Source organism: Anguilla anguilla, chromosome 19 (assembly GCF_013347855.1).
Source record: "Anguilla anguilla isolate fAngAng1 chromosome 19, fAngAng1.pri, whole genome shotgun sequence".
Taxonomy (NCBI): domain Eukaryota; kingdom Metazoa; phylum Chordata; class Actinopteri; order Anguilliformes; family Anguillidae; genus Anguilla; species Anguilla anguilla.
The window spans coordinates 14627293-14653798 of record NC_049219.1 but is presented as its reverse complement, the minus strand read 5'-3'; the positions used below and the strand labels follow the sequence as shown (position 1 = coordinate 14653798).

Here is a 26506-nt window from a genome sequence, read left to right as displayed (position 1 = left end):
GATGCTTGGAGCACCATCAGCGACCAAAAAACATATTTGGTATGAACTTAGAATTTCGTAGTGGATCAGCAGCCCAGAGTGAGGAAAACATCAAAGGCGGCATTTCAAACTGCCTGGGCTCTTCAACATCATCAGAAACAAAATTATTTATTTGATCCCTATAATAATAAGATAACCAGACCAGCAGCACAGGAACAAGCTGCTCTGCCAAAATGAAGATTTCAAAAATGTTAAACAGATAATTCATGCAAGCAAGAATTTTTTGGGCATATTTTGTTATTGTTCGTGACTTATGACATCATATCCCAAAACGTTACAAATGGCCCTCAATTTAGAGTGTAAATAGCAAAAAGAACATTTCAGTTTTTTTTTTCTTTCTTGAAGGCACTGTTGTAATTGGCTTCACAAATTCATTGTAGCATAATTTCCAAGAATGTCCAAAGTATCATTCAGACATTCATGATGTGCCCTGCGATAGACTGGCGGCCTGTCCAGGGTGCATTCCTCTCACCCAATGCACGCTGGGATAGGCTCCAGCACCCCCCTGCCCAGGATACACGGGTATAGATAATGGATGGATGGATGATGTGCATGGCTAAATATCACATAGCTTATTGCAGTTCCACCCATTAACTTTCCCCATTCTCCCCACTGAGGCATCTATCAAATCCATAGCAGCCAATCAAACTGACTGGTGTGTAGTGCACCGCCCTGGTCCGACCGGGTCCTCCCCGCAGTGCCACCCGCCCCCTACGGCCCGCCCTGTTGCTGCCTCTTCTCCAGGAAGAACTACAGGAGGAGAGAGAGAGAGAGAGAGAGAGGCGCCATTAAGTGACCGACTGAGCCAGCGGGTGCAGCTGACTACACCCCCCCCTCCCCAACTGCCAAAACACACCACTACATCACTACCAGATGGAAGACATTTCACACCATCCTGGAGAGGCATGCCTGCATATATCATAAGAGCATTTACAGCAGCCTAGGACAAGAGGGCTTCAAACTGACTTCAAGCTGGAGGGGGGGGGGGATCCTACCTTCCTGACGCTGCTGAAGGCGGGGCCGAAGCCGGGCTGCACGCGGGCGCTGGTTCTGATCCAGCCCGGAAGCTTCTGCAGCGTGGCCGGCCGGGAGTAGCGCCGGTCCAGCAGGAGGATGCAGGCGTAGTCGCCACGGTGACGGATAGCTCTTCCTGAAGGATGGAGAGAGAGGGGGTGGGGCAGTGAGGTAGAAACTAGTGTCCTGTTGGACTCGATCATGCACACATACACGCACACACACACACACACACACAAAGGCAAGTCAGGTGTCAAAAGCCCGAAGGCAAAAGATCAAAATCCTTACCTATGGATTGATTGACAGCCTTCATGCAGAGGTTCTCAATCAGTGCTTTTCCAGGACTCCGCCCTCCGACATGGGCCTGTAGCCAATCACAAAGCACATCTTACACACGTCCGTGACACATCCACATGCAGTGAGGAAGCATGCTATTTTGTACTCATGTCATTCACCACTGTAACTTAATTAGCCATGAAATGAGTGAAATCTGAGCAGACCCAGTGCCCAATCAAAGCCTCCCCTCACTCACCATGGTCTTGTCCAGATAGGCCATCTTCTCCTGGAGCTCCGGGGACTTGATGTTGGGGTACGGCATGCCAACCATGACAACGCACCTGCAGAAAGAGGTGCACACCTGCCATTAACAAACCACACCCACAGCACCCGCCCGTCACAGTGGAACAGGAAGTGGCCAACGTGGAGCTGCCGATGAAGGCCCAAGTCATCACCCGAGGGGTCTAACGAGACCAAACTTCCCCACCGCCGCCTCGTAACTTAAACGCAAAACCCGTCAGAGAGGGACGCGCCTCGCTGGGGAAATCAGCGCTTCATAATCCATTCTGTCCTCTTTCTAAAGCCTTAATTCCCTCTCAAAGCGCCCGAAAGGCGGGGGAAATGAACCTGGCTCTCAGCGAGCGCGCCCATGAGAGGCGGGAGGGAGCGGAGCGGAGGAGAGAGGGTAATTATGTCTGAATGGGCGAGCGAGAGAGGGCTCTCGCCCAGAGTGTGCAGATAAGGACCGGGCCGAGAGCGGCCCTTTCGCTGGGGCACCGAGAGGTTCTGCTGATGCAGGGAACGCTGATCGGCCTGCAGTGTGCTGCTAGCACAGCCCTAGTCTGGGGTCCCTGTGGAGCACTAAAGCAGAACACTGTGCTAAAGTGGAACAGTGCACTAAAGCGGAATAGTGCACTAAAGTAGAACAGTGCACTAAAGTGGAATAGTGCACTAAAGCGGGACAGTGCACTAAAGTGGAACACTGTGCTAAACGGTGGCGTCAGTAGCAGGTCTACGCACAGGTCCTAGGCGCCGGCTCACCTGCCCAACTCATCTGAGAAGTTGATGCCCTCACTCATCTTGCCCCCAACAACAGAGAGCAGCAGCGCCCCCGTCAGGGAGCCCCCAGCATGGCTGCAGCGCTGGAGGGAGGCAAGGCACAGACCATCAGAACCTTCCTACGCCTTTTATAGACTGAACATGTACCTGGTACAGAACACAGTGTCTACTGGGATGACTGTGCTAAGTGGCGATTCCCAGCTTTGAGGAAACGGGACTAGCGGTTGGAGGAGCCGGACGCTGCGTACCTGGATGCACTTGGAGTACTCCGTCAGCACCTGCTCCACCTGGCTGGCCTTCCTGGGCTCCTGGAAAATCTGCAAGCCATCGTGCGAGAGTGATGCCAAATTAACTACCATGCTACACTGCTGAAGTCTCGCTGAGCCACAGAATGGGTCTGAGGCCGAGTGTGACTGTGATGATGTCATTTTGTAGGCGGTTTGTGATTGGCCGGTTCCCACCTTCTTTTTGGCAGACAGCCGGCCCAGAGCCCCGCTGGCCTCCCAGTGGGCCAGGATGCGACGCTCGTACTCGTAAGAGGGGAAGAAGCACACCACGCCGCCCGGGACCACGTTGCACAGGTTGGACAGGATCCGCCCCACCTCGTCCATCTGCGCAGACCAGCCAATCGCAGAGGGAGACAGGGGTAAGCAATGGCCCCGGTCACCAATCAAATTTAACATTAACCTTTCAGCCAAACCTTTGCATCCGGTTAGGCAAAGTAAGCGTAGCAGAATGACATTAGTGCATTAGGCATTAGTGAGAGCTGAGCACGTTCGCGGGTCCTGATGCCTACCATCTGCGGCGTGTCCCTGTTCTGGAACGTGAACTCCAGCTCCTGTCCCGAGGGACCGCTGCACAGCACTATGGGTAAGATATTCTCCGGGGGGATCACATGACCTGCAGTGCAGAATACACGGTAAGTTCTGGAGCGCTGTACTCCCAGGGGGAGCTCAGCATGCACACAAGCTCAACTTCCCTGAGGTGGACAAGTGACACTCCGCCCACCCGCAGTGCGCTGTTTTTTTTCTAATTCTAAGCCAGTGTTCTAGGACTCCACTGCTTTCAGTTACCAGCGGTGACTGTGACATCAGCACTAGAATGTTCAGTTAAGAACACTCCAATCACAGATTACCTTCAACTCAAAGGGTTAAAACAGGGACCCACTGCTGCTGTTCCTTGCATGGCTTCACGAGTCGGCAGTGTTAACTACAACAAACAAATCAACCACCAAATGAACTGCCGCTTGAGCTGAGGGTGCAGTGCCCAGTGAGCACGTGGGCTGCTGCTCGCTACGCTTCGGAAACCGCGCTCACCACAGGCGAACTCGGCGATGCGGTCCACCGACACTCCCGCCGACAGCAGCAGCTGGTCCTTGAAGTCGGACACCTGTGAGCAGAGCAGACAGGCCCGGCGGCCCCCTGGTCAGCGGTCCCCCCCATGCCTGGAGCCTCTCACACATGCTAACGCTAACCCCCCCATGCCTGGAGCCTCTCACACATGCTAACGCTAACCCCCCCATGCCTGGAGCCTCTCACACATGCTAATGCTAACGCTAACCCCCCCAATGCCTGGAGCCTCTCATACATGCTAACGCTAACCCCCCCCCATGCCTGGAGCCTCTCACACATGCTAACGCTAACCCCCCATGCCAGGAGCCTCTCACACATGCTAACGCTAACCCCCCCCATGCCAGGAGCCTCTCACACATGCTAACGCTAACCCCCCCATGCCTGGAGCCTCTCACACATGCTAACGCTAACCCCCCCATGCCTGGAGCCTCTCACACATGCTAATGCTAACGCTAACCCCCCCAATGCCTGGAGCCTCTCATACATGCTAACGCTAACCCCCCCCATGCCTGGAGCCTCTCACACATGCTAACGCTAACCCCCCCATGCCAGGAGCCTCTCACACATGCTAACGCTAACCCCCCCCCATGCCAGGAGCCTCTCACACATGCTAACGCTAACCCCCCCATGCCTGGAGCCTCTCACACATGCTAACGCTAACCCCCCCCATGCCTGGAGCCTCTCACACATGCTAACGCTAACCCCCCCATGCCTGGAGCCTCTCACACATGCTAACGCTAACCCCCCCATCCCTGGAGCCTCTCACACATGCTAACGCTAACCCCCCCATCCCTGGAGCCTCTCACACATGCTAACGCTAACCCTAACCCCCCCATGCCTGGAGCCTCTCGCACATGCTAACGCTAACCCCCCCATGCCTGGAGCCTCTCACACATGCTAACACTAACCCCCCCCATCCCTGGAGCCTCTCACACATGCTAACGCTAACCCCCCCCCATGCCTGGAGCCTCTCACACATGCTAACGCTAACCCCCCCATGCCTGGAGCCTCTCACACATGCTAACGCTAACCCCCCCATGCCTGGAGCCTCTCACACATGCTAACGCTAACCCCCCCATGCCTGGAGCCTCTCACACATGCTAACGCTAACCCCCCCCCATGCCTGGAGCCTCTCACACATGCTAACGCTAACCCCCCCATCCCTGGAGCCTCTCACACATGCTAATGCTAACGCTAACCCCCCCCATGCCTGGAGCCTCTCACACATGCTAATGCTAACACTAACCCCCCCCATCCCAGGAGCCTCTCGCACATGCTAATGCTAACGCTAACCCCCCCAATGCCTGGAGCCTCTCATACATGCTAACGATACGCTAACAGAGGCGCGGTTTCTGCATTACCGTCCCCCCCCCCCCCCTCCCCTCCCCTCCCCGCGGCGGCGGCGCTTACGGGCTGCATGGTTCCCCCGGCGATGATGACGGCCCGGCAGTCCCTCAGCACCGGGGCGAAGTGCACCGCCGCGTTCAGCAGCAGGAACTTAACGCTGCTCTGGGCCAGAACCCCTGCGGACGGGCGCGAGAGAAACGAAACGCTGAAGCGAGAGAACACACCTGTATAACACACCTGAGTGCCCTGCATAATCACCAGGGCACTCAGAGAGGGGAACGATGAGTCACACACCTTGCCTCTGGACCACCACTCTTCCATCTTTGTTGGCATTGGTAAGAGCAAAGAGGAAACCCTCCACCTGCATCATGGGGGAGCTCATGCTGGTCTGCCTCCCCTCTTCTGCCACTGTCTGGTCAGGAGTCGGTACTGCAATGACACAATCACAGAAACTTGCATCCTTTTCTAAATGGGATTTCTACTGACAGTAACTATATTCTGTAAGTATGTACAGTACTAGTCTATATATGATTCATTTTCAAAGTTTTGGAAAATAAATCATAGACAGGAAACACATCAGTGAGGTAGAGGGGGAAGCCACACATGCCAGAGGAATGTGCTACAGTCCTGTACACTACACTCCGGTACTGGAGTACCGTTTAGACCAGCTCCCAAAATCTAAACCAGCAACCAGTTTATACCCAGAACATCATGTGGTTAAGTCAATTGCTTTAATTGATCAGTTACGTGCTGTGCAACAATACAGAGAGCACACCCTGCGGCTCTCCGGGACCAGGGCTACTGTGACCTCACAGTGACACGGCCCGGTTGCCACGGCGGCATTGATCCCAGTGTTCTCTCGCTCACTGTGGGGAGGTGAAGGCAGCTGTGCTGACCTGGCTGGGCCTGCTGACCGCTCTGCAGAGCCTGCAGGAAGTGGGCCAGCCCCTCCGTCCTCCGGTTCTCCTTATTGGACGAGCTGACCTTCACGCCCGCGCCCTGGTACCGCTCCACAAAGCCACACAGCTGGACAGACAAACAGCCGCCGGTCAATGTCACTTTAGATCACCGTCTGCCTGTGTTTGTGTCACGCTACATGATTGAGACAGCCCATTTTCAAAGCCACCTCACATTATTTTATATTTCTTTTGTTCTGGTTATTTTATTATCCTTTCTCTTTTCTTCTGCTGTCTTGTTTTCACTTTCTGCTCTTTGAACAGCAAGTCAGAAACACATTTTAAAAAGTTTATTGCTATTATTGCAAGGGTGAGAGAGAGAGAACGAGAGAGAAAGAGAGAGGATCATTCACAGGCTGCTCTAGCATGCCATTGTCGTTTCTACTCTGCAATAAATAAGCCAGTCTGCTTTGCATCACTGCACCGAAACATGAAGTTCAGCTGGCAAGAAAAACTACAGCATAATCCGTCTCCCCACAAACTGAAGGGAGGAGAACACACTCACTGGATGATACGATTATAACATCCTTTCCATACAACGTATATTAATACATCCTCAATCCCTCAAGCAGACAAACTTCACACAGGACGCCACTTCATTGTGTCTGTGACCTGAGCCAGGCGTGTTCAGCACACTCGACCAGCATCACGGGAACCTCCACACGAGAAGCTCCCCACACACCGCACAGGCCCGCCAGCGCCGCACACGGGCGAACGCGACCTCCAGTAAATGCACCGTCATGGCGACGCACTCACCTTCCTGCTAATGAGGCTCTTCTCAAAGTAGCGCTGCACCTGCATTAGAGGAGAAGCAGAAGCACATCATCCATCAAAGCCAGAGAGAGAGAGAGAGAGAGAGAGAGAGAGAGAGAGAGAGAGAGAGAGAGAGAGAGAGAGAGAGAGAGAGAGAGAGAGAGAGAGAGAGAGAGAGAGAGAGAGAGAGAGAGAGAGAGAGAGAGAGAGAGAGAGAGAGAGAGAGAGAGAGAGAGAGAGAGAGAGAGAGAGAGAGAGGCACGTGCAGCTTTCCGTTTCCTCAGTAACCCTGCAGAGTGGCGTGTCATAAATACCCAGCACGCTGGAGCTCTCATAAAAACCCATTTCGCCAGCCTTAAGTGAGAGGGAGAGATGGCTCTGCTTTCTCAGACTCCACTTCCCGGATCGATGGCCGTCTCATAGCAGACCCGGGCCCTTCCATCTTTCACACGACGGGCCTTTCACTTACAGGCCGTGATTCACTAACCCGCCCGGCCGCGGGCCTCTGCTGTCTCAGACGCGCAGCGAGGGCTATTCCTCCCCGCGGCGCGCAGAGTCACGTTTCACACGCGCGGTGCGGAGGGGCGTTACCTTGAACAGGTTAATGTTATCAATCTGCGCTCGGAACAGGAAGTCATTGATGGTCAGCAGCTCGGTACCTGGGGGAGCCCACCGCGAGGCGATGGACGGGAAAGGAACAGAAACGTAATTAATCTCCCGTTCATTACAGAGCGATCAATAGCGCTCACACAGCCCCGCTCTGACACACACACACACCCAGACACAGGACAAACTAACACACACTAATAATGCTGTAGCAGTCATTAACAATGCTCCACTGAACATAAAGTGTTTCTGGGGGCAGATGGGAGAGAACGTGCCACTCCCGGTGTGTCCCTCTTACCTGGCTGACAGGTCTGGGTATGAGGGTTCTGTCCAACCTTCCCTGCAGAGACACAAAGGACAGTCAGCACACAGACAGGACAGCCAGCACACAGACCGCAGCAGGACAGCCAGCACACAGACAGGACAGCCAGCACACAGACCGCAGCAGGACAGTCGAACAGTGCTTGCCGAATTCTCCACTCAGGAGACTTTAACTGCATTTTCTCCCCCCAAACCCTCACCTCCCAACACCCGGACCAGCCCGTCCAGCACAAACAGGATCTGCTTGATGTACATCAGATTCTTGGCTTTCAGGCGATTCCTGCAATCAGACAGGTAACACCTCACTCGTTAAAAAGACACTTCAGTCAACCAGCAGTATGAGGACATTTTATTTTGCTCATCACGTATTTGACAGTAATAGCTAAATAAACGCTGTTTGTTGGGCTTTGTGTGCACTGGAGTGCTGTGGTTCCTCAGGTCAGATGGACTGCACTAAGTATGAGCCAATGCTGCCACCTTGTGGTGGCGAGGGGAAGGTCACCCCGATGAGACACGACGCCAATCCGTGGTTGCTGTGGGTTTCAATAAGGCCCTCTGGAAAGACAGTAGCACATCATAGATCCTAAACACAAGCTGAGACCCGGCTTTCACAGTCACACTTTCATTAAAGCATGGGCACCATGGCAACCAAAATGTGACCGGTGATGATGCTTTCTAATGGATGCGTGGCTGCCTACCCACGTCCCAAAAACCCACGGTTCCCATGACAATGAGGCTGGTCATCACTTGGCCCTGAGGAAATGTGTGCACCAATGCTGAGGGGCATGAATAATCACACATAGCAAATACGTCAAATAACACCACTGCTGTACCAAAGAGTGGCAAGATCAAAAGCTCCTCTTTCTGCAGTACTGCAGTGAACAAATTTAACACCAACACAAAGGTATTTTAAAGTGCACGTCTCAGAAGCGTGCTTTGGGTTCCAGCTGCGGCCATTTTGTCCCGCAGTGCTGCGCGCTGTGCCACAGGACAGCGTCTGAACTGGGTCCATCTCAAACACACCCCACAGCCACTCACAGCGCCACACGCCCATCTCTGGTGGAATGTTGCCCCAGGCAACGTCAGATTACTGATGCGTCACGCATTTCTGCACTGGCGCATTTCTGCACTGGCGCATGACAGTGGCGAGCAGGAGGGCTCTCTCTGGTGACTTCTTACTTCCTCTGTCTGTGTCGCACAAGTTCAGGGAAGTGGGCGTGGAGGGGGGAGGGGGAGGGGGTGGGGGGGAGGAGCTGGATCCAGCCCTTTCATTTGAAGCCAAGAGCCCTGATCACAGCAGCAAAGGGAATGCAAATTGTGATGAGGAAAAGGAAGAGGAAGTGCTCACCTGTAGCGCTCCTGGTACTGGGACAGCTGGGAGTGAGCACAGCACACCTGAGCAGGAAGAGATAGAGGGAGACACACAAAGGCCCACTCCTGTGAAACACTGTCAAACCCAAAGGCAAAGGCCAAGCGCTATAACACACGCCCCTGTGGAACAGCGAATACACAAGGCACGGCAACTGCTGTCAACATCCTGTTTGAATCACAGCCAGCTCAGCAGCAGACTCCAGCAGGCGCCTCCCACACACCATGCTTGCAGGCTGATAATACATGAATGGAGACGCTGTATTTTTTAAAAGGTGTCCAGGTGCGGGACTGATATCTCTCAGATGTGAACACCGTTTAGAGGGGGTGTGACCCTCCCCTGCCCCCCGCTCCCCGTCCCCCTGCCCCCCGCTCCCCCGTCCCCCGCTCCCCGTGCCCCGGCCGGGTTACCTGGGCGCCTGTGAGCTCAGAGCTGTGGATGCAGGTGATGGTGTCGGTCAGGTTGTGCGCCTCGTCGATGATCACCACCTGGTCCTTCAGCTTGATGCCCGAGGCGCGGCGTGTGGCCTCGTGGAGTAGAGTCTGATAGGGCAGCACCACAAGCTGGGGAGGGGGGGGGAGAGAGAGAGAGGGGGAGAGAGGGGGGGGAGGGAGAGAGAGAGGAGAGGGGGGAGAGAGGGGGAGAGAGGAAGAGAGAGGGAGAGAGAAAGACAAAGAGGGAGAGAGAGAGAGCAGGAGAGGGAGAGAGAGGGGGGTGAGGGCAGGAGAGAGAGGGGGAGAGAGAGAGAGAGTGTCACAAAGAGAGAGGGAGGAGAGGGAGAGAGACTGATTACAAAATGAGTCATTACAAAAATGAAAAACACACTCACTGCTCCTCAGCACCAAAAGCAACACCCCCCAATAAAGCACAGGTCAGGGAAGAAACCAAGAGCATTCATCCATTTATCTTCAAGAGGAACTTAAAAATCCATTACGGTAATCTGCTCAGAGATGCATATCACAAGGGCCACATTAATACCGGTGTATAATGGGTTATCCAGGGTTCAGAAAGAACTGCGTGAGTGACAGGCGGGGCCTCCACTCCAGCTCTTCCTGCCTGCTGGAAGCTACCGCGCCCCTGCGCTGCGTTTGAACACTTTAAAATGCACCCCTCCTTCCCTTCCTTCCCTTCCTTCCTTCCCTTCCTTCCTCCTCGTTCCCTCGTCTCCCCGTGGCCTCCGAAAGGGGCTAACTGGCTGCCGTGAGGGAAAATCTGCTTAATACAGCACTTCAGAAATGAAGGAAGGAAGCGAGATCTGTCCTCGCTGGCCTGCCTTGCTGAATGACACAATGCCAGAAAGTATCCTTTGCGGAACCAAATCAGGCCATGAACAACTGCAAGTCCCAGAATGCCTTGCATAAGACAAGTAACCGAAAGGATAGTGGGTAAAGGTAAGTGCATATTTATTCAAGGACATACAAAATGTTTATATTGAATATACACAGTCAGAACACATATTGTAGCATACTGTATACTGAGTGGTGTGCTGGAACACATACAGTGGCAGTTCCTATGGTGGAGCCTGATGATGGCGGTGCAGGACAGCATGAGGAAGAGCATTACCTGGGCAGCTGGGATAGCCAGCCGGCCCCCGTAATAAGGGCAAGCCTTCTTCTCCTTGCCCAGAGCCACCAGCTGCTCGATGTCCCGAACCTTGACCAGGACCTCGTCCCGCAGGCTCTGCAGCGCCTCCTGCCTGTAGAAGGGGCACACCGCCTTGGCCACGCCCCTCCTCCGCTTAGGCTCCTCCTCCACTGGCTTCTCTCTCTTTTCTGGGTAGAGAGACACAATCACCCCCCAGTTTATCCACATGGGCTAAAAACCCAGGACCGGAATAACATGATGTGGCTCATATAGAGCATTATGCGGCCGTTCTGATTATCACTGAAGACCTAACAACGAGAAAGCCTTTCCTTAATGTTGCTGAAAACCGTGGAGGTATTAATTGCAGTAGAGAAGCAAGTCTAGCATTGGGAGCGCAGGGCTCACCGTGTTTGTTCTTCTGCATCTCCAAGCAGCGGTCGTTGATGAGCTGCACGCTGCTCAGCCTGCGAACGTCCTCATTGATGCACAGGTTCTGTAGGAGATGAAACAGCACTGAGTCACAGTGTGGAATGGGACTGCATGGCTCACAGTGGAATGGGACTGCATGGCTCACAGTGGAATGGGACTGCATGGCTCAGTGTGGAATGGGACTGCATGGCTCAGAATAGAATGGGACTGCATGGCTCAGAATGGAATGGGACTGCATGGCTCACAGTGTGGAATGGGACTGCATGGCTCACGGTGTGGAATGGGACTGCATGGCTCAGTGTGGAATGGGACTGCATGGCTCACAGTGTGGAATGGGACTGCATGGCTCAGTGTGGAATGGGACTGCATGGCTCACAGTGTGGAATGGGACTGCATGGCTCAGTGTGGAATGGGACTGCATGGCTCAGTGTGGAATGGGACTGCATGGCTCACAGTGTGGAATGGGACTGCATGGCTCACAGTGTGGAATGGGACTGCATGGCTCAGTGTGGAATGGGACTGCATGGCTCAGTGTGGAATGGGACTGCATGGCTCACAGTGTGGAATACAGTGCAGGGGAAGTAACCGGGCCTGCCGCTCACCTGCCGAGACCCCAGGGTGACCAGGCTGACGTCCCCAGCGAACGGGCTCTTCTGCACCTCGTGCACAAACTGGGCGAGCTGAGAGTGCGTGCGGCTGCAGTAGTATATCTGAGAGCGAGAGACAGCGATATTAGCATAATATTATCTGTGATAAAACATAATGAAATCAGCCTACCGGGTTTGCAAGGAAGACACACTTCACTCGTTGTAAAATGAAGATAAGGCCTGTCAGGGGGTAGATGAAAGTCCTTCTGAATTACTTTTAAAGGCCTTTATGGTATTTATTTTAATCCCTTTCCATTGTGCTCTGGTTTTTTTCCCACAGCTCTTGTAGGGATTAAATATTTCAAAGGATTTTCTAGGGTTTTCCCAAGAACTGCGAGAACCCTCAATCACAATTCGAACAGCTATGAGGCCCTGCTTCCAAACGCCTCCAAATCCCCAGGCGACGGCTTCACAAACCTTGGTCACGTGGTCTTCTTCTAGATCATCGTCATCATCTTCATCACAAAACCTGTGGAAAAGATGAGGGCTGAAAATAGCACGGCTGTGGGTTTGTGGGGAAAGGCAGTTTCCTGTTAAAAGACACATTGGCGTGTGCAGCACACAGACTGAATGGACGCAGTGCATGCACCGAGAGCATGCACATGTGTGCGTACAGGTGCAGGGGGTGCGTAGTACTACTGCACACTCACACCTGGGTAGCTTTTTCCACGGTCATTTTTAAATACTGGTCCCAAGCACTCACACAGTAAGCAGGAACAAAATCTTCTGCTCGTACCATCTGTTCAGTCTGTGCATGTGCACTGAATACTTTCTACCGATAAACTCTTCCCTTGTTCTTACACATCCATTCGGACGGACTGAAAGTGGCTGTGTGGACAGCAGGAGGAAGAGGAGCCCTCAGCGAGAAGGCTGGAGTGGCAGACTGCGGAGGAGTGCAGTCTGGCAGATTTACCGCCCCGGCCAACTGGCCCAAACGGCCGCCCACCTGTTCTTGGGCTTGGCTTCGTCATCGCTCTCGTACTCGGCCACGATGAGCTCCTCCTCCCCGTCCTCCAGGCCCGCCCCCAGCCCTGGCCCCGCCCCCTCCTCCAGGGACTCCTTACTGAGCTGGAGCAGCCGTACCGCCTCCTCATCCTCGCTGCTCTGCAGACACACGGAAAACTATCCGTTCATTTCATATTCAAAATTCATAGATCATAATACATTACAATGTATTACGGATGTGATGTATTGGTTTTACAGAAATGGAGGGAAACTACTTCTGAATATACTGCATATGAAGATGTGGAGGGAGGGTTTTGGTAGGGACTCTGCAGTGTGACTGTGCCAGCTGCACGTGCAGTTGGCTCCTCCCCGGACACACCGACTGCGCAGCTGTGCTGACGATGCCACAGTTAAAAAACTGGTTCTGGCTTAAAGAGGAGGGCAGGGAGGCAGAGGCAGCCAGGCACCTTGCGCTTGAGGGCGTATTTGAGCTGGGCGTTGTGTCGGATCAGCTCCAGACGCTCCTCCCTCCTCTTCCTCTTCATCTCCTCTTCCTGGAAAGAGAACAGAATGTTTAAAAAAAAAATTTTTAAAACCCACAAGAAATGGATCTGCAGGGACACTTAAAATTACTGTGCGGCCCAAGAAACGGGCAGCTGTGGGGCCAATGCCACGGCCATCAAGCGCTGTCCAGCAGAGTCTAACCCCACTGCTCTCAAATGACACGGGCTCTCCAGGAGCTGACAGTAATTGGTAGGCCAATGAGAGGGGGCCCCAGAATAGCAGCGGTTCTCACTTTCAAACAGAGTGACCCCGTAACCCGGGATGGCAGCCCGCATTCCCGCCACGGTGTCCCCTTACACCCTACCTTCAGCTTGCTGACCAGGTCCCTCTCTGCCCTCTTCTGCACAAAGTCTGCGATCCAGTCGGGCTCTGCAGCGGCGGAGGAGGAAGAGGAGGAGGGGGCCACGGATGAGGAAGAGCCGCTGCCCTGGCTGGTGTCATGTTGGCTGTCTGCCCCGGCCTCCTCCAGCAACCGGGCAGCTTCCCTCCTCTTCCTCTCCTCGTGGTCCCGGAGCCAGGCGAGTGACCCACATATAAGACTCAAGGACTTTCCCTGCAAAACAAGCAAACATGCTGGGCCTGGCCACTGGAACCACCGAGACAGAATGAACATCTAGTGTTCGTACGGCTTTAAAGTCGCCGGTAAGCTTACTGTCCCGGTGGGGCTCTCGAAAATCCCGACCTTCCCCTCATCAAGTGCGCAGTACAATGCTTCCATGAACTGCTCCTGAATGGAGTATGGCTGGTAGGGGAAGGGGAACCGTGCCGCCCCGTGCTCCATGACTGGAGTGTTCATCTGGGGACAGAGACGTGACGAAGAATAGATTCACAGGCATTTGTGTTAGCTAACATGTCACCTGTCCACATTTCGCTCAGCCACACAAAAGAGGCTAAGGCGTAGATGTCCTTCAGAATACAATCATTATAAATTTGCTATAGCTATATGTTCATCATGTATGTACCATCATGTTTCTACACCAGGCTGGTTGAATGGATGTTAGCTTGCCAGAAGTTATGTTAATTTGTGTCCTTTCTGCCAAACAATCTTACAGATTCGCTAAAGTGAAACATTGCTTCTCGAGTTATGGATTAATGACAATTACATTTTATAGAAAGATCAACAGATCAACATAGCAATAAAGTAGCTAACGTTAAAGTTAGCTAACGCTATTGAATTCTGGTTGAACTTATATCATGAATAAATTAACGTTACCTGGTGTCTATGGTCTATCGGTCTATGGCCGATGTGACACTTGTCTGAAGTTATGTTTATTGATAAGAAATTATTTGAATTTAGCTAGCTAAGTGATAAAGTTTCTCCACTCCTGTATCTTAGCATCTAGTAGTTTCTAGATATTTCCCCAAAGAAAGAACGCGCCAGTCAGAGCCAGCCAATAACCACACAAGGATGTAAACGCTTGCAGGGGCCAACTGCAAATTGTACACGAGTCACCAAAAGTTGCAGCTTCATATAGTTATTGCACATATTTTGCCTTTTGTTTTGAAAACTGTAAACAAAAAACGCACGCAATTTCAACAGACCTCCCGCAGAAATAGCGAAACTTCATCTCCTTCATAATTAATTTGTAAACAGACTGGCAAAATGCTGAACAAATTGCTCGCTGAAATAAGTGTTGTTCCAATAGGTTTTAAACAGATTGGTGATTGTTTTGCTTGTCCCACCACTAGCTATATTTTTTTTCTATTCTAATGCTGTGTATTATTCCAAATTTCCACAATATGACATTCGTAAACGATTTGAAATCGGTGAAGTACCACAAAAAGCGTGGAGATTACCATTTTTTCGTTTGGTGAAGCATTGTTTAGTTTTGGGACGGCCCCTCTTTAGCCAGCTCCAGTTGAGCTCACCCTCCTCGGCTGTTCTCTGGAAAGTTCGGCGCCCTTCCTCGAGAATAAAGCCGTTTAAATTGTCCACCTCTGTGTCAGTTACAGATAGACGTTGATGAATCAAGTGTGCGTTACGCTACAGTGTTAACACCCCAAGAGGACAACTTGTGTTTTTTCCTGGTTCTTCGCGATTTCGTATAGGTAGTTAATTACTTTTGTTACGAGATTTAGTCAAGTAGCTACTGTAGCTATTTGCAGTTCGGGTAGATAACTAGAAGGTACCCTTGTTGATACTGACTGCTAACATTGCGCTAGCTGTGCAGCTAGTGTTATATGCTTGCTGGTTGCTAGGACGTAGCAAAGGAAATTAGTCATTAGGAAGCATTATTTTAAGGCTGTTGGACTAGCTAACGTTATTGCTGGCAATACTTAAAATCAAGAATTGTGCGAAAGGCAACAAATCGGATATGACTGCAGAAGAAGTGACCAACGGAGGACAACAAGCCATGGAGGGAGAAGATATAACACAGAAGAGAGATGGGGGAGTTTTAAAGGTAACTAACGTCACCAATCTATAGCCAACAAAAATGTGAAAATGATTGTCTCTAGGTCGTGCAGGGCCGTTTAGATTATTTTCTAGCAAGCTACCTAACCACAAAGCGCGCTGTCGTAATTGTACCTAGCTAGGTAGCTAGCAGGTAGCACTAGCGTGCTAAAATTTTACTGCGTATTTTATGATACCGCGGTTTGCTAGCGAGCGTACGAGCATGCTGCTGTTATTTTGTGAAGTAGGAGTGTCGGTGTCTGTCAGCTAGCCCAACCAGAAACGTCAATTGAGACGTTCGCAGGCTAATCATTTTAACAGCTATTTTAGTTGATGGTGTACACTAGCCAAGCAATGCATTCAGTGCAGGAGGCTTGATAATCATGAACTCCAGCTGTCTTTTACCTCCTAACATTAACCAGGGAAACCCACAGTGTAATTCGCTAGCTTGTTGCTCACTACTGCGTGCATGTTTCCAAAAGCAAAACGCATTTCCTTAGCAATGGGTAAACAATGTTGTGTACGTTGCAGTGAGTGTTTAACTAAGTTCGCAAGGTGTACCTCCGCACCGACTAGGCCGGACAGGGCTTTCGCTAACGTTGGATGGCTATGCTAGCTCTAGCTCTGCGTTCCCTCCCCATTTGGGAGAGCACGTGTTTTTAGAATCTTGCTAATTTCTGCACCGCATTCAGCAAACCGACTGTTGCCTTTCCGCTGCCTTTCGTCGTAGTTAATTTTACAATTTCAATATCAAAGTAAAATGTAGAGCTAACGATAATTTGTATAGCATTCATTACACTACTTTGTTCTTTGTGTATAAGAATAATTAGAAGGTCCTTTCCTACCATCAAAGTTTGCATCAATTTAATACTAACGTTAACGCTACTGAAGTAACATAAGTTGAAGAGTTACGTATAAGTTCATGTCTCCACACTCCGTTTTTGTAGCTTTTCCCGGTTTGTACATTCAATGACAACCGTATGGACGAAACGCCATGTGCACGTGTTTTGACGTTATAACTCAAACTCCGTGGTTAACGGGAATTCTAACGTGGTATCTACTTAGGCTGCATGCGCCTTCAGACCTTGGCACTGCGTGTAATTGCCTTGCATTTATACGAAATCGCTGACTCTTTAAACAGTCAATCTGCATAACTGCAGCATGGTTTGGTCAATCTTCTCGGTTTGCTTTTATCTGTTCAATGCTGTACAGTAGATGGCAGTATTCTTCAAACTGTCTTTCAGTCCATCACTAAATCGAGCACCCTGGTAACGAATGTCCATAAAACAGTACAGGTCACGCACGGCATAAATTGTGCACCTCGCTTGCTCCGTTAGAGCAGGGATCCCTATATTGCACCGGAGTGATGCAGTTATTCCTCAGACCATGCTGTCACATTCAAGATGAGGACAGCGATATTAAGTGGGTAATGCTGGATGTATTTAGTGAATAAATGTATAGTTACAGTTTGCAGGTCTTCCTGGTATTTTATTTTTATTTTTTTCCCATTGCATTCCTCTTAGTTGTCATCCTGCAGGTCGATGCCTCAGGTCTTGTCTCCAAACTTGAGGGAGGTAGTGAGTGTGATTATCCTTAGCCTAAATGCAGGGGTCTTCAGAGCAGAGATGGTGGGCCTGTTTGCAGTACACTTTGCAGCGCTACATTTCAGATGCTGGTAGTCTGGAACCTTCTGGGGAGAGGCTGAGGCCGGAGTGTCTGCCACCTGAAGTGCTCTGCATTGCATTAAATCCAACAGACTCACCCGCAGTTTGGTGCCGTTCCCTAGAAATTGTGTTCAGATGTGCTCCTAGAATCCAACTGGAGCAGCAGCAGTTGCTCTCGTATCGTTGAGTTCCACTTGCGCTGGATGCAGATAGTGACTTCATGTGAAAAGATTGCAGAGCTTTTTCCTCAGTAGCGCAATCCCGCTGTGCTCTTTCATCGATGATGTCAGCATTTATAAGATTTGAATCATCATCATTAGCGCACTGAGTCTGAGGCTGCGATGCCTTGACCGCGGAGCCCTTTTTACACAAAAACCGTTTTGTAACCGTTATGATTTGAATGAGCATATCTCACTGAAAAAGTACAGTATAAAGATTGTAATGTCACAAGAAAGCTGGGATTCTCCTCTTCACAACCATGGTACATGGTGTAGAATATGATTCATTAATACACCATTGTACCATGTATATAGAACTTTGGCGCAACACGTTATTGATCAGAACTGGGCGAGAACGTGTACCTTCCTGCCAAGTTTAGCATGCAGAGATGACCGCAGGGTCTGAGCTCGTGATCATGACTGTGACCGCAGTCCCGCCCTCTCTCCTCGGCAGCTGGTGAAGAAGGAGGGAACGGGGACCGAGCTCCCGATGACCGGAGACAAGGTCTTCGTGCACTATGTGGGCACGCTGCTGGACGGCACCAAATTCGACTCCAGCCGCGACCGCGGCGACAAGTTCTCCTTCGAGCTCGGGAAAGGTATGGGCAGAACCCGGAAGCTGTGGATAGAACATTCTTGTATTTCTGGCACATTCAGACACTAAATAAGGTTTGATGGTGTATTATGATTGGCTTATAGCGTCACCACAATTTCCAGAGAAATAGTGCTCCAAACTGAGGCTTTGATGCTGTTTTCTGTGGGGGAGGAGGTGTACGGTTGAGAGAGTTGGGTTTGAAAAGCGTTGGGGTGACGGCTCAAACGCAAGACTTGGTGTGCAGGTCAGGTGATCAAGGCCTGGGACCTGGGCGTGGCCACCATGAAGATCGGAGAGGTGTGCCAGCTCATCTGCAAGCCCGAGTATGCCTACGGTTCAGCCGGGAGCCCCCCGAAAATCCCCCCCAATGCCACCCTGATATTTGAGGTAAGGAACTGCCAGTCACCTTAACAATTTTCCATGTCAGAAGTCTGTCCGAGTTTTGGTAATTCTCACTGCATGTGTGTGTGTGCGCCCACCCCTCTGCAGATCGAGCTGTTTGAGTTCCACGGGGAGGACGTGACCGAGGATGAGGACGGTGGCATCATCCGCAGGATCATAACGAAGGGGCAAGGCTACACCAAGCCCAACGAGGGGGCCACAGTGGAAGGTGTGTGCTGTGATGTCACAAGCAGGGGGAGGGTCAGCGGCAGCCTGAGATTTGATGCCTGCAGCATCAGCGGCAGACATCTGAGCAGGCTGAACTGAGTCATTGTGAGCCTTCCATCTGGCAGCGTTGGCATTAGCATTGCAAACAGACTCCACTTTACTGAGCAGCACTGGCCTGGGATCAGTGGTTAGCGAGTGAGTACCATGCTGCTATTCAGAGGCCAGCTTTACTCTGTCCAGTTGTTTAACATGCCGCCTGGAAGAGAGCAATCGGGTGGACAGTCGGTCGGGATCTGTCCCTGCAGTAAGTGAGTATTAATCCCCTTTGACAGCTGCTTGCGCACAGTGAGGCTGAACGCTGCCATCTTTTCCTTTCCCAGTGACCTTGGAGGGCAAGTTTGAGGACAGGGTGTTTGACGAGAGGGAGATGAAGTTTGAGGTCGGGGATGGCGAGAACCTGGGACTGCCTATGGGTGTGGAGAAAGCCATCATGGCCATGGAGGAGGGAGAAGAGTCCCTCTTCACCCTCGCGCCAAAGTAAGTCTCCCTTCACCCTCACACCAGACTGAGCCCCTCCCCTCAGGCCAAAGTTATAGTCATGCCAATGTAAGAGTCCCTCTTCATCCATGTGTCGAAGTATGAGTCCCTCTTAACGAAGGATGGTCACCCTCATCCGGGAGTCCCTTCATTGTGTTCTTCAGTACATGCTGCAGCCAACACTACAGATTTGCTCACTGTTCTCCGACCGATGAGTGAAATGATCAGTAATTGATCTGGTGTCTTCTTTTAGGCCAGTCTGTTGAGGTGATGTTCCTTGTGCACTAATCGTCTCTAAAGACAGGTGAGATTATTAAAGAGTCACACCTCGTTTCTTCACCCCTCTCTGGTCCAGGTACGGGTATGGCAGCGCAGGAAATGCCAAGTTTGACATTCCGCCGGGCGCCACCCTCCAGTACAAACTGAAGCTGTCGGCCTTTGAGAAGGTGGGACCCCCGTTTGCACTGCGCCTGCTGCACTAGCCTGTCTGTTAGCACTGTGAGATGTAACACTTTTGAGATTCATCTTTAAGCTAAAGGTCGTTAATGCCCCGGTTACTCTGAACGATTTACATTTCAATGCACGCCCCCCCCGCCCCCCGCCCGCCCCTCCCGTTTCATACGCCTGCCACGGTTTATTATGGCACCCGGTCAAACATCTGTCCCAAAGACTCAGCTTCACCATTTGTTTCCGCTCACCGCACTGTTACGTTATACAGAAATAACACGGCTCCTTCTTTAAGAGCCGGGTCTCAGCGGTGTGCCGTTGCACTTGATTGTTGACGTGCTGTAGTTTGTAAAGCGTGCTTCAGTCGTTTCCTCGCGCGGTGCAGAAACGAACGCTGTCTTTTGTTTCAGGCCAAGGAGTCCTGGGAAATGAACACGGCTGAGAAACTGGAACAGAGTGCCATCGTAAAAGAGAAGGGAACACAGTATTTTAAAGTAAGCCCACACGCCTAATTTCTGTTCATTAGCAGCGCCGATGGTGACATGGGCTGCATTTGCATAGCGTCTGTGTTTCCAGTGTCAGAGCGCCTCAGCATGTCAAAGCTATTTATGTTGAAAAGGTGAACATGGCTACAGCCAAAACAAAGTATTCCATAATGGGTGAAAAACAGTCTGCCTGTTCTGCTGAGGACCCCGTTGGGACGTCCTTGAGTCCATGATCAAGTGATCTGGTGTAAGTGAAACGACACAGCCTCATAGAGACAGTAAGAGTGCTTGTGAGTGTTTGGCAGCCCCTGCTGCAGAGAGCTGGGGGGAACGGTACAAGTTCCCCGCCACCTTGTTCTGAAGGGCAGCTTGCGGGCGGGATGTGTGCGTACCTGAATTTCTCCATAAGGATAAACAGCCTGACTGTGCTGTCCTGGATTAATGCATCTGCCGCTCGGATAAGGGCTTCAGCACCGCTGTCTGGAGGAGAGTTAGTGCTGAGCGGGACGTGTGCCAGCACAGAGGCTGTATAGTGTGCATAGTGCTGTGTGTGGGGCGGTGTCCTCGGGCTTGTGTGTGTGTGTGTGCGCGCGTGTGTGAGTGCGTGTGTGTGTGTGCGTGCGTGTGCGTCTCTGTGACGGTGACGCTGCCGGGCCGTTTCAGGACGGGAAGTTCAAGCAGGCGTCGGTGCAGTACAAGCGCATCGTGTCGTGGCTGGAGCACGAGTCGGGCCTGCAGGAGGAGGACGAGCAGAAGGCCCGCGCCCTGCGGCTGGCCGCGCACCTCAACCTGGCCATGTGCTACCTGAAGATGCAGGAGCAGAGCCTGGCGCTGGAGAACTGCGACAAGGTACCCCGCCCCCCGGGCCGCCGGCCAGCCAATCACAGCGCTCGGCACGAGCAATCCGAGTCCAATTACTCTGCTTACAAAAATCATAAACCCTGCAACTGGGTTCTTATTGTGGTCAAAATAGTTGGCACTGACTTGGGTAAAAGAGAGAAATCGTAGACTCTCAAGTACTGAGCCTGGGACAAAGGGTAAGGAAATCCAATACAAGGACACTGAACAGGCTGGGCTTACACTGCTTACAGGAAGCCCAGACAATTAAACCACAATGTTGTAAATACACTATATGACCAAAAGTATCTGGACACCCCTTGGTCTGGGGCTCCCTCCATTCTAGAACACCACACCAAATATGGAATTGTAAGTTTGTGGGCTGGGGGAGATTCCTGATTGGCTGACGGCAGCGTGCCCCTCCCCTCGCAGGCCCTGGAGCTGGACGACAGCAACGAGAAGGCCTTGTTCCGGCGGGGGGAGGCCCTCTTCGCCATGAAGGAGTTTGAGCGGGCGCGGGCCGACTTCCAGAAGGTGGTGCAGCTGTACCCCGCCAACAAGGCCGCCAAGGCCCAGGTGGCCGTCTGCCAGCGGCAGATCAAGGAGCAGCACGAGAAGGACAAGCGCCTCTACGCCAACATGTTCCAGAAGTTCGCCGCGAGGGACGCCAAGGCAAGTGTGCGCTCCGCCTGCGCCCCGTCCCGGGACGTGAGCGATAACCACCCGGCCTTCACACACCGGGCTTTGCTTCACGCAGACGCGTGCTTCCAGGATGACTGTCCCCATTTTAATGCCACAGTGTTTTCTGATGTGTCAAAAAAAAAAAGGAAGCTTTCTTTGGATTGGTTGGGGGGGAACATATGTAAATGAAATGGAAGTATAAATGGCCAACCCAGTTAGGATTTAAATTCAGAAATCTGACTAGTTTGCATATACAGCAAAATCAGAGTGATTTGTTTGTTTTTTTATCAGCCAAAAACTGGGTTTCTAAGCATTCTGTGTTGTGTGCAAGTGTTCACTTCTGGAACACTGGCCATATCGTGCGATAAAAAGGTTGTGTAAGTGCCTTTTCTCACCACCTGGTGGCAGCACAACTTTCAGCAGCAGTAGCACAGTCAGTAAAGGCCTCGACAGGCAAACGGCTTCGTTTGCAGAAGTGAGGCGACGAAGTACAGATTAAAAAATAAATGAGAAGTACTGTCTGCCTTTTAGTATGCAGTGATTGACCGGAAGCAGGAAGGCGTGGCTGACTCTCCTGTGATGTGTGTGATTGACAGAAGGAGGCGGTGAAGGTGGAGAAGGATGGGAAGAGTGAAAATGGCGGCGAGGTGGAGGTGGAGATGGAGGACGGTGCAGTGCCAGAGGAAGCGGCAGCTTAGACGGCCACCTTTTTCTCTCTCCTCTTTTTTTAAAAAAATTTTTGTTTTTCGTCTCATTTTGTTTTGCTCATGTTTTTTTTTTTGTTTTTGTTTTTTTTTTCTTCCTTTTTTCTTTTTTTTTTTTTGTCCTTTGGAACTTTTGTAACTTAAAAAGAAAAAAAGTTGTGTGTTTTGTAGAGCGTGTTCTGTGTGTGGGTGAGAGACGGAGGTTTAACTTTGCTGTATCAGCCCCCCCTCCCCCCCGGGGGGTGGGGGGGGCGAGGAAGGCTTTGCACTTTTGCTGGAGTGTCGCTGGTTGAGTTCTACATGACGGTTTACTGTGTGGCTGTTCCGCCTGTGGGCCTGGCAGCCGTGTCCCGTCTGTGCGCAGGCCCCAGGCCCCAGGCCCCAGAGCTCATGTCGTGGGACGTCCCGAAGCGAGGCACTTCTGTGTGCGCCCCCGTGTGCACCGAACGGGGGGACGAGTGGCTTTTTTGGCGGAAGGCTGGGTCAGTACGGGCGCAGGGCGTGAGGTTAGGCTCCTTGGTGGTGGTGTTGGGGGGGGTGGGGGGTGGGGTGGGGTGTTGCTCTGCGTCTCCCTGGTGTTTAATGTCCTGTCCAGTGATGGAACCCAAAAACTCCCAAAAAGGGCTATCCCGTCAGTGCCAGTCACCGCCGCCGGGCCCAGCCGGTGCAGGGCCGACCCGGTCCTGCTGCCAGGCGGGCCCGGCCCGACCCGAATCAGCGGTGTCCGCTGCGCACCCTGCAGAGACCCGCGCCCCTTCCCAACGAGCGTCTGCTGGACACTGAGGAGCGGGGCGCTCAGAAGTCTCCATCGCGCCCTGAGGCTCCCGTCCAGGGCACCACTGACTCCCCAAAGGCCGTCTGAACAATGTGTGACGCTGTCAGTGTCTCCTGTGTGCCCGGCGAGGGGAAGCCAGCCGCACGTTTTTAAGCTACAGCAACGAGCGTCGGAGGCCACCGCCCATGAAATGAAAGCTTGCAGTGTGGCGCAAATGAATTTGTATTTGTCCTTTTGACTCTGTACAGCCTGGGTAACAAAACACTGTTTGTCTTTTTGGTTTGTAGATTTAATTTTTTTTTTAATTATTAATTGAGTGTAATTTCTGTGTAATTTGTTCCTTTTCTGAATTCGTATGGTCATTTGTATCATGAAGAATATTTAAACTGGAAGACCGCTGAAGGCTGACCGTAGCCAGCAAAGTGAATCTGTTTCCTCTTTGGACAAAATGTAGCCCCTACCGCTCTGTCCTATAGTCTTAGCAGCGCTGGTTGACACTGAGTCTGGTGTGTGACGGATGGGGATGGTGTGGCTGGCCTTGTGAGGCTGTGAGGAAAGGGAGGCGTCGGCCTGGTTTTTTCCCTCGGTGAGAGAGAGCGCGTTTCCTCGTACCGCCAGACTGGCTTCAGCTACCAGCACCTGCAGAATAGCGTGTTGGTGTTTCCTGAATGTCTCATTGTTTAAAGCAACCAAATTCTGTGCAGCTCCAGTGATGGCAATAAATGAGTCTCCGCTTACGCCTGGTGTTCCGTGTCCTGTTCTCTTCCCGCCTTTTTCCCGCTTTAACTCTTTGAAGAGTAGGTTTTTTGGAATGTCTTTCTTTTTTTCAACATTCTAAGTCGGTGTTCTAGAACTCCATTGCTTACAGTTACCAGGAGTGGTTGTTGCATCGGCACATTGGAATGTTCAGTAACATTCTAATCACATATTTGTGATCTTAAATCTTAAAATGGTTAAGTTAGGGTTTAAATCTGGAAAACCCTTGAGTTTGTTCCTCAGGTGAAAGGGTGACCTTATAGTCATCTTGTAATGGAAGAGCCCCTGATAATGTTCTACCTTTTTATTTATGTTTCATGACTGGGGGAAACAGGATTTCTGGTTCCTTCTGAGCGATAAATAGATAATTGCAGAACGAGAAGAAAAGATCAAACGTGGTGATGTTAATGTAATTGCCTTTGATGAGATCCTGTAATTATTGCACAGGCAAAGTGCTTTTCTGTAATCCTGTCTCTCTGGCACATGATAACGCATGTAACTCGTTGGCCTGTAATCTTGCAATATTTAAAACACAAGAACCACGGAAACATGCAAATGCGGGGTATCCACACCAAACAGGCCGTGTTCAGGGCAGGAATGCTTTAATCAGTGGTGTCTGAGGGGCCGTGGGGTTCGCCTACTGGATCGCAGTCTGTGAGCCCCACTGCTTAATTACTGGAGGTGCAGAGCCGCCCTCTGTAGTTGAGTGAACGGCCTGCATGTCCTGAGACGTCAGACTTCATTCATCACTCCCTTTTTCCCGGGAGCCATACTCAAAACCCTCAGTCAAATCGCCCTTTTTTTTGGGTGTGACTGCAGTGTAAAAAGGAATTGGAACCGTTCTGGAAAAAATGAATGTGTCAGGGCTGAAAATGACCCCACCCATCTTTTTGGTTTCACCCCTGACTGGTCTGGACCTGGATTTCCCGTCCAAAAAACTAAAGTTCCAACAGTGGTGGGACCTATGTGTAATAAGTACAGGTCCCTGGAGTATTACGTTTCTAATTCCAAACCAGTGAACCCAGCGCATACTTCCATCTTTGTTAGAACTGCTTAAGTGGTGACTGTATAGTTGATGAGCAGGGTCTAGTGGTATATGCATGTGTGTGGTGTAGGACAGCCCATATGTGAAATAGGACATCCTACACCGGGAACAAACGTATGGTATGACTGTACAGTGACTAACTTTCCATCAGTTGTACAGTTTTCAGTTTAAGTAGGAATCACTGTGATATTGTTTCTGTTAGAGTGTGTGTGTGTGTGTGTGTATGGTTGGAATGTACTGAAAAACATGAAAACAGGACCCCATTTCCCATTGCAATTCATCCTCTTTTGGTGCCTGGCCAGATTTATATAAGAGCCCAAGGGACAAGTGATAACTTATTTCAATTGTCATAATGAATGCGTACATTTAACTGTGAGAAACTTGTCAGGCCACGACTGTTTATACAAATTTTGGGGGTACAAACAAAGGAGTGAATCATGGCCTGACTGACGACCGCTCCTCCGACAAGTCTCTCAGCGATGCGTTTGCCTCGGCCATGAACTCGGAGTCCAAGCACTAAGGGCAGAGGCGTTAGCTACGGAAACGTCTCCACGTCAGTGTCATGGAAACTACAGATTGCTAACCTCAAGGTAGGTTCTCCTGCGCTGGTGCCGTCATCACCCGTCGGTCTTCCGACCAAGTTCTGCTTTGGTGCTACTCGTTCATTTTTCCACATGAACGTGCAGAACACACACACACACACACACACACCTGTTGAGATAATTACAAGGTTGTAAAATCATTGGAACTGCCATTAGATGTAGGAGAATGGTTAGACAAGAAACTTAAGGGTTTTGGAATATGCATGAGCCATAGTCGTGGAGAAATTTCCTTCAATTTAAAAAAAAAAAAAAAAAAAACCTCTATTTCAAGGTCGGTGTGGGTTATGAAGTTTTAATAGGCTAGTTATCACTATCAATTCAGGTTTTCCTTTACATAACCAGTGTGCCTTGCAAAGAGAAGCATGACATGTTCTCTTGTCCCATAGGATACTTGTCCCATAGATTGTTTTTGCTGGAATTCCAAGCTGAGGCGCTGAAAAATGAAAAGTGTCCCATTGGCATTAAACCTTCTGACAGGCATTTTTAAAAAATATATAGCGCGTGCAGCTTCGTCTCTCCCATTTAACGGAGAAGAATGCGGTGAGCTGGGACAGCAGTTGAGTTCGACCTCCTAAGCATTATCGGCTGAAACACATTTTATGTACTTCTCACTAGTAGAAAAAAAGTATATAGTGCAATTTTGTGTGCAATCTATTCGCTAAAAAAGAACACTTTAGTAAGCAAGCTCAAACGGGCTAAGATAAATAGCCTAGCCCAATGGGATACCTTTTTGGGTGCGTGGGAATGCGACACCCAAATTCTATCCAAATAATGCGCCGTCGTTGCTTCCATGCGTTTTTTTTTTTAGGATGCTTGCATTCCTGTTTGACACACTTGTCGATTAAACATACTTCTGAATATAGGGGCAGTGGCAACCTTCCTTCAAGAAAAAGTTATG

At 50.9% G+C, this 26506-nt stretch overlaps 2 protein-coding genes across 3 annotated transcripts; one reads left to right on the top strand and one right to left on the bottom strand.

The window, feature by feature from the left end:
• Nucleotides 1-268: 268 nt before the first annotated feature.
• On the bottom strand, nucleotides 269-15134 carry ddx11 (DEAD/H (Asp-Glu-Ala-Asp/His) box helicase 11). Of its 2 annotated transcripts, none has more exons than XM_035401931.1 (27): nucleotides 15059-15134; nucleotides 13914-14057; nucleotides 13566-13814; nucleotides 13165-13251; nucleotides 12699-12856; nucleotides 12170-12221; nucleotides 11708-11815; nucleotides 11082-11169; nucleotides 10656-10864; nucleotides 9503-9655; nucleotides 9072-9118; nucleotides 7924-8003; nucleotides 7701-7742; nucleotides 7388-7455; nucleotides 6800-6838; nucleotides 5984-6113; nucleotides 5382-5516; nucleotides 5151-5263; nucleotides 3705-3777; nucleotides 3185-3288; nucleotides 2850-2999; nucleotides 2637-2705; nucleotides 2371-2471; nucleotides 1586-1670; nucleotides 1342-1417; nucleotides 1035-1189; nucleotides 269-789 (listed from the first exon to the last, which is right to left on the bottom strand). In XM_035401931.1, exons 1-27 carry the CDS (start codon nucleotides 15059-15061, stop codon nucleotides 751-753), a joined length of 2757 nt encoding a protein of 918 aa, XP_035257822.1. In that variant the 5' UTR covers nucleotides 15062-15134; the 3' UTR covers nucleotides 269-750. The 2 variants fall into 2 exon arrangements, with proteins under 2 accessions (XP_035257822.1, XP_035257823.1); XM_035401932.1 differs by lacking the exon at nucleotides 15059-15134 and adding an exon at nucleotides 14475-14629.
• A 24-nt stretch (nucleotides 15135-15158) lies between these two features.
• fkbp4 (FKBP prolyl isomerase 4) lies at nucleotides 15159-23942 on the top strand. The gene is made up of 10 exons (XM_035401937.1): nucleotides 15159-15663; nucleotides 17990-18134; nucleotides 18375-18517; nucleotides 18620-18740; nucleotides 19120-19276; nucleotides 19632-19722; nucleotides 20134-20217; nucleotides 20872-21057; nucleotides 21478-21717; nucleotides 22323-23942. The coding sequence occupies exons 1-10, from the start codon at nucleotides 15577-15579 to the stop codon at nucleotides 22422-22424; spliced, it is 1356 nt and encodes a 451-aa protein (XP_035257828.1). The 5' UTR covers nucleotides 15159-15576; the 3' UTR covers nucleotides 22425-23942.
• Nucleotides 23943-26506: the final 2564 nt, after the last annotated feature.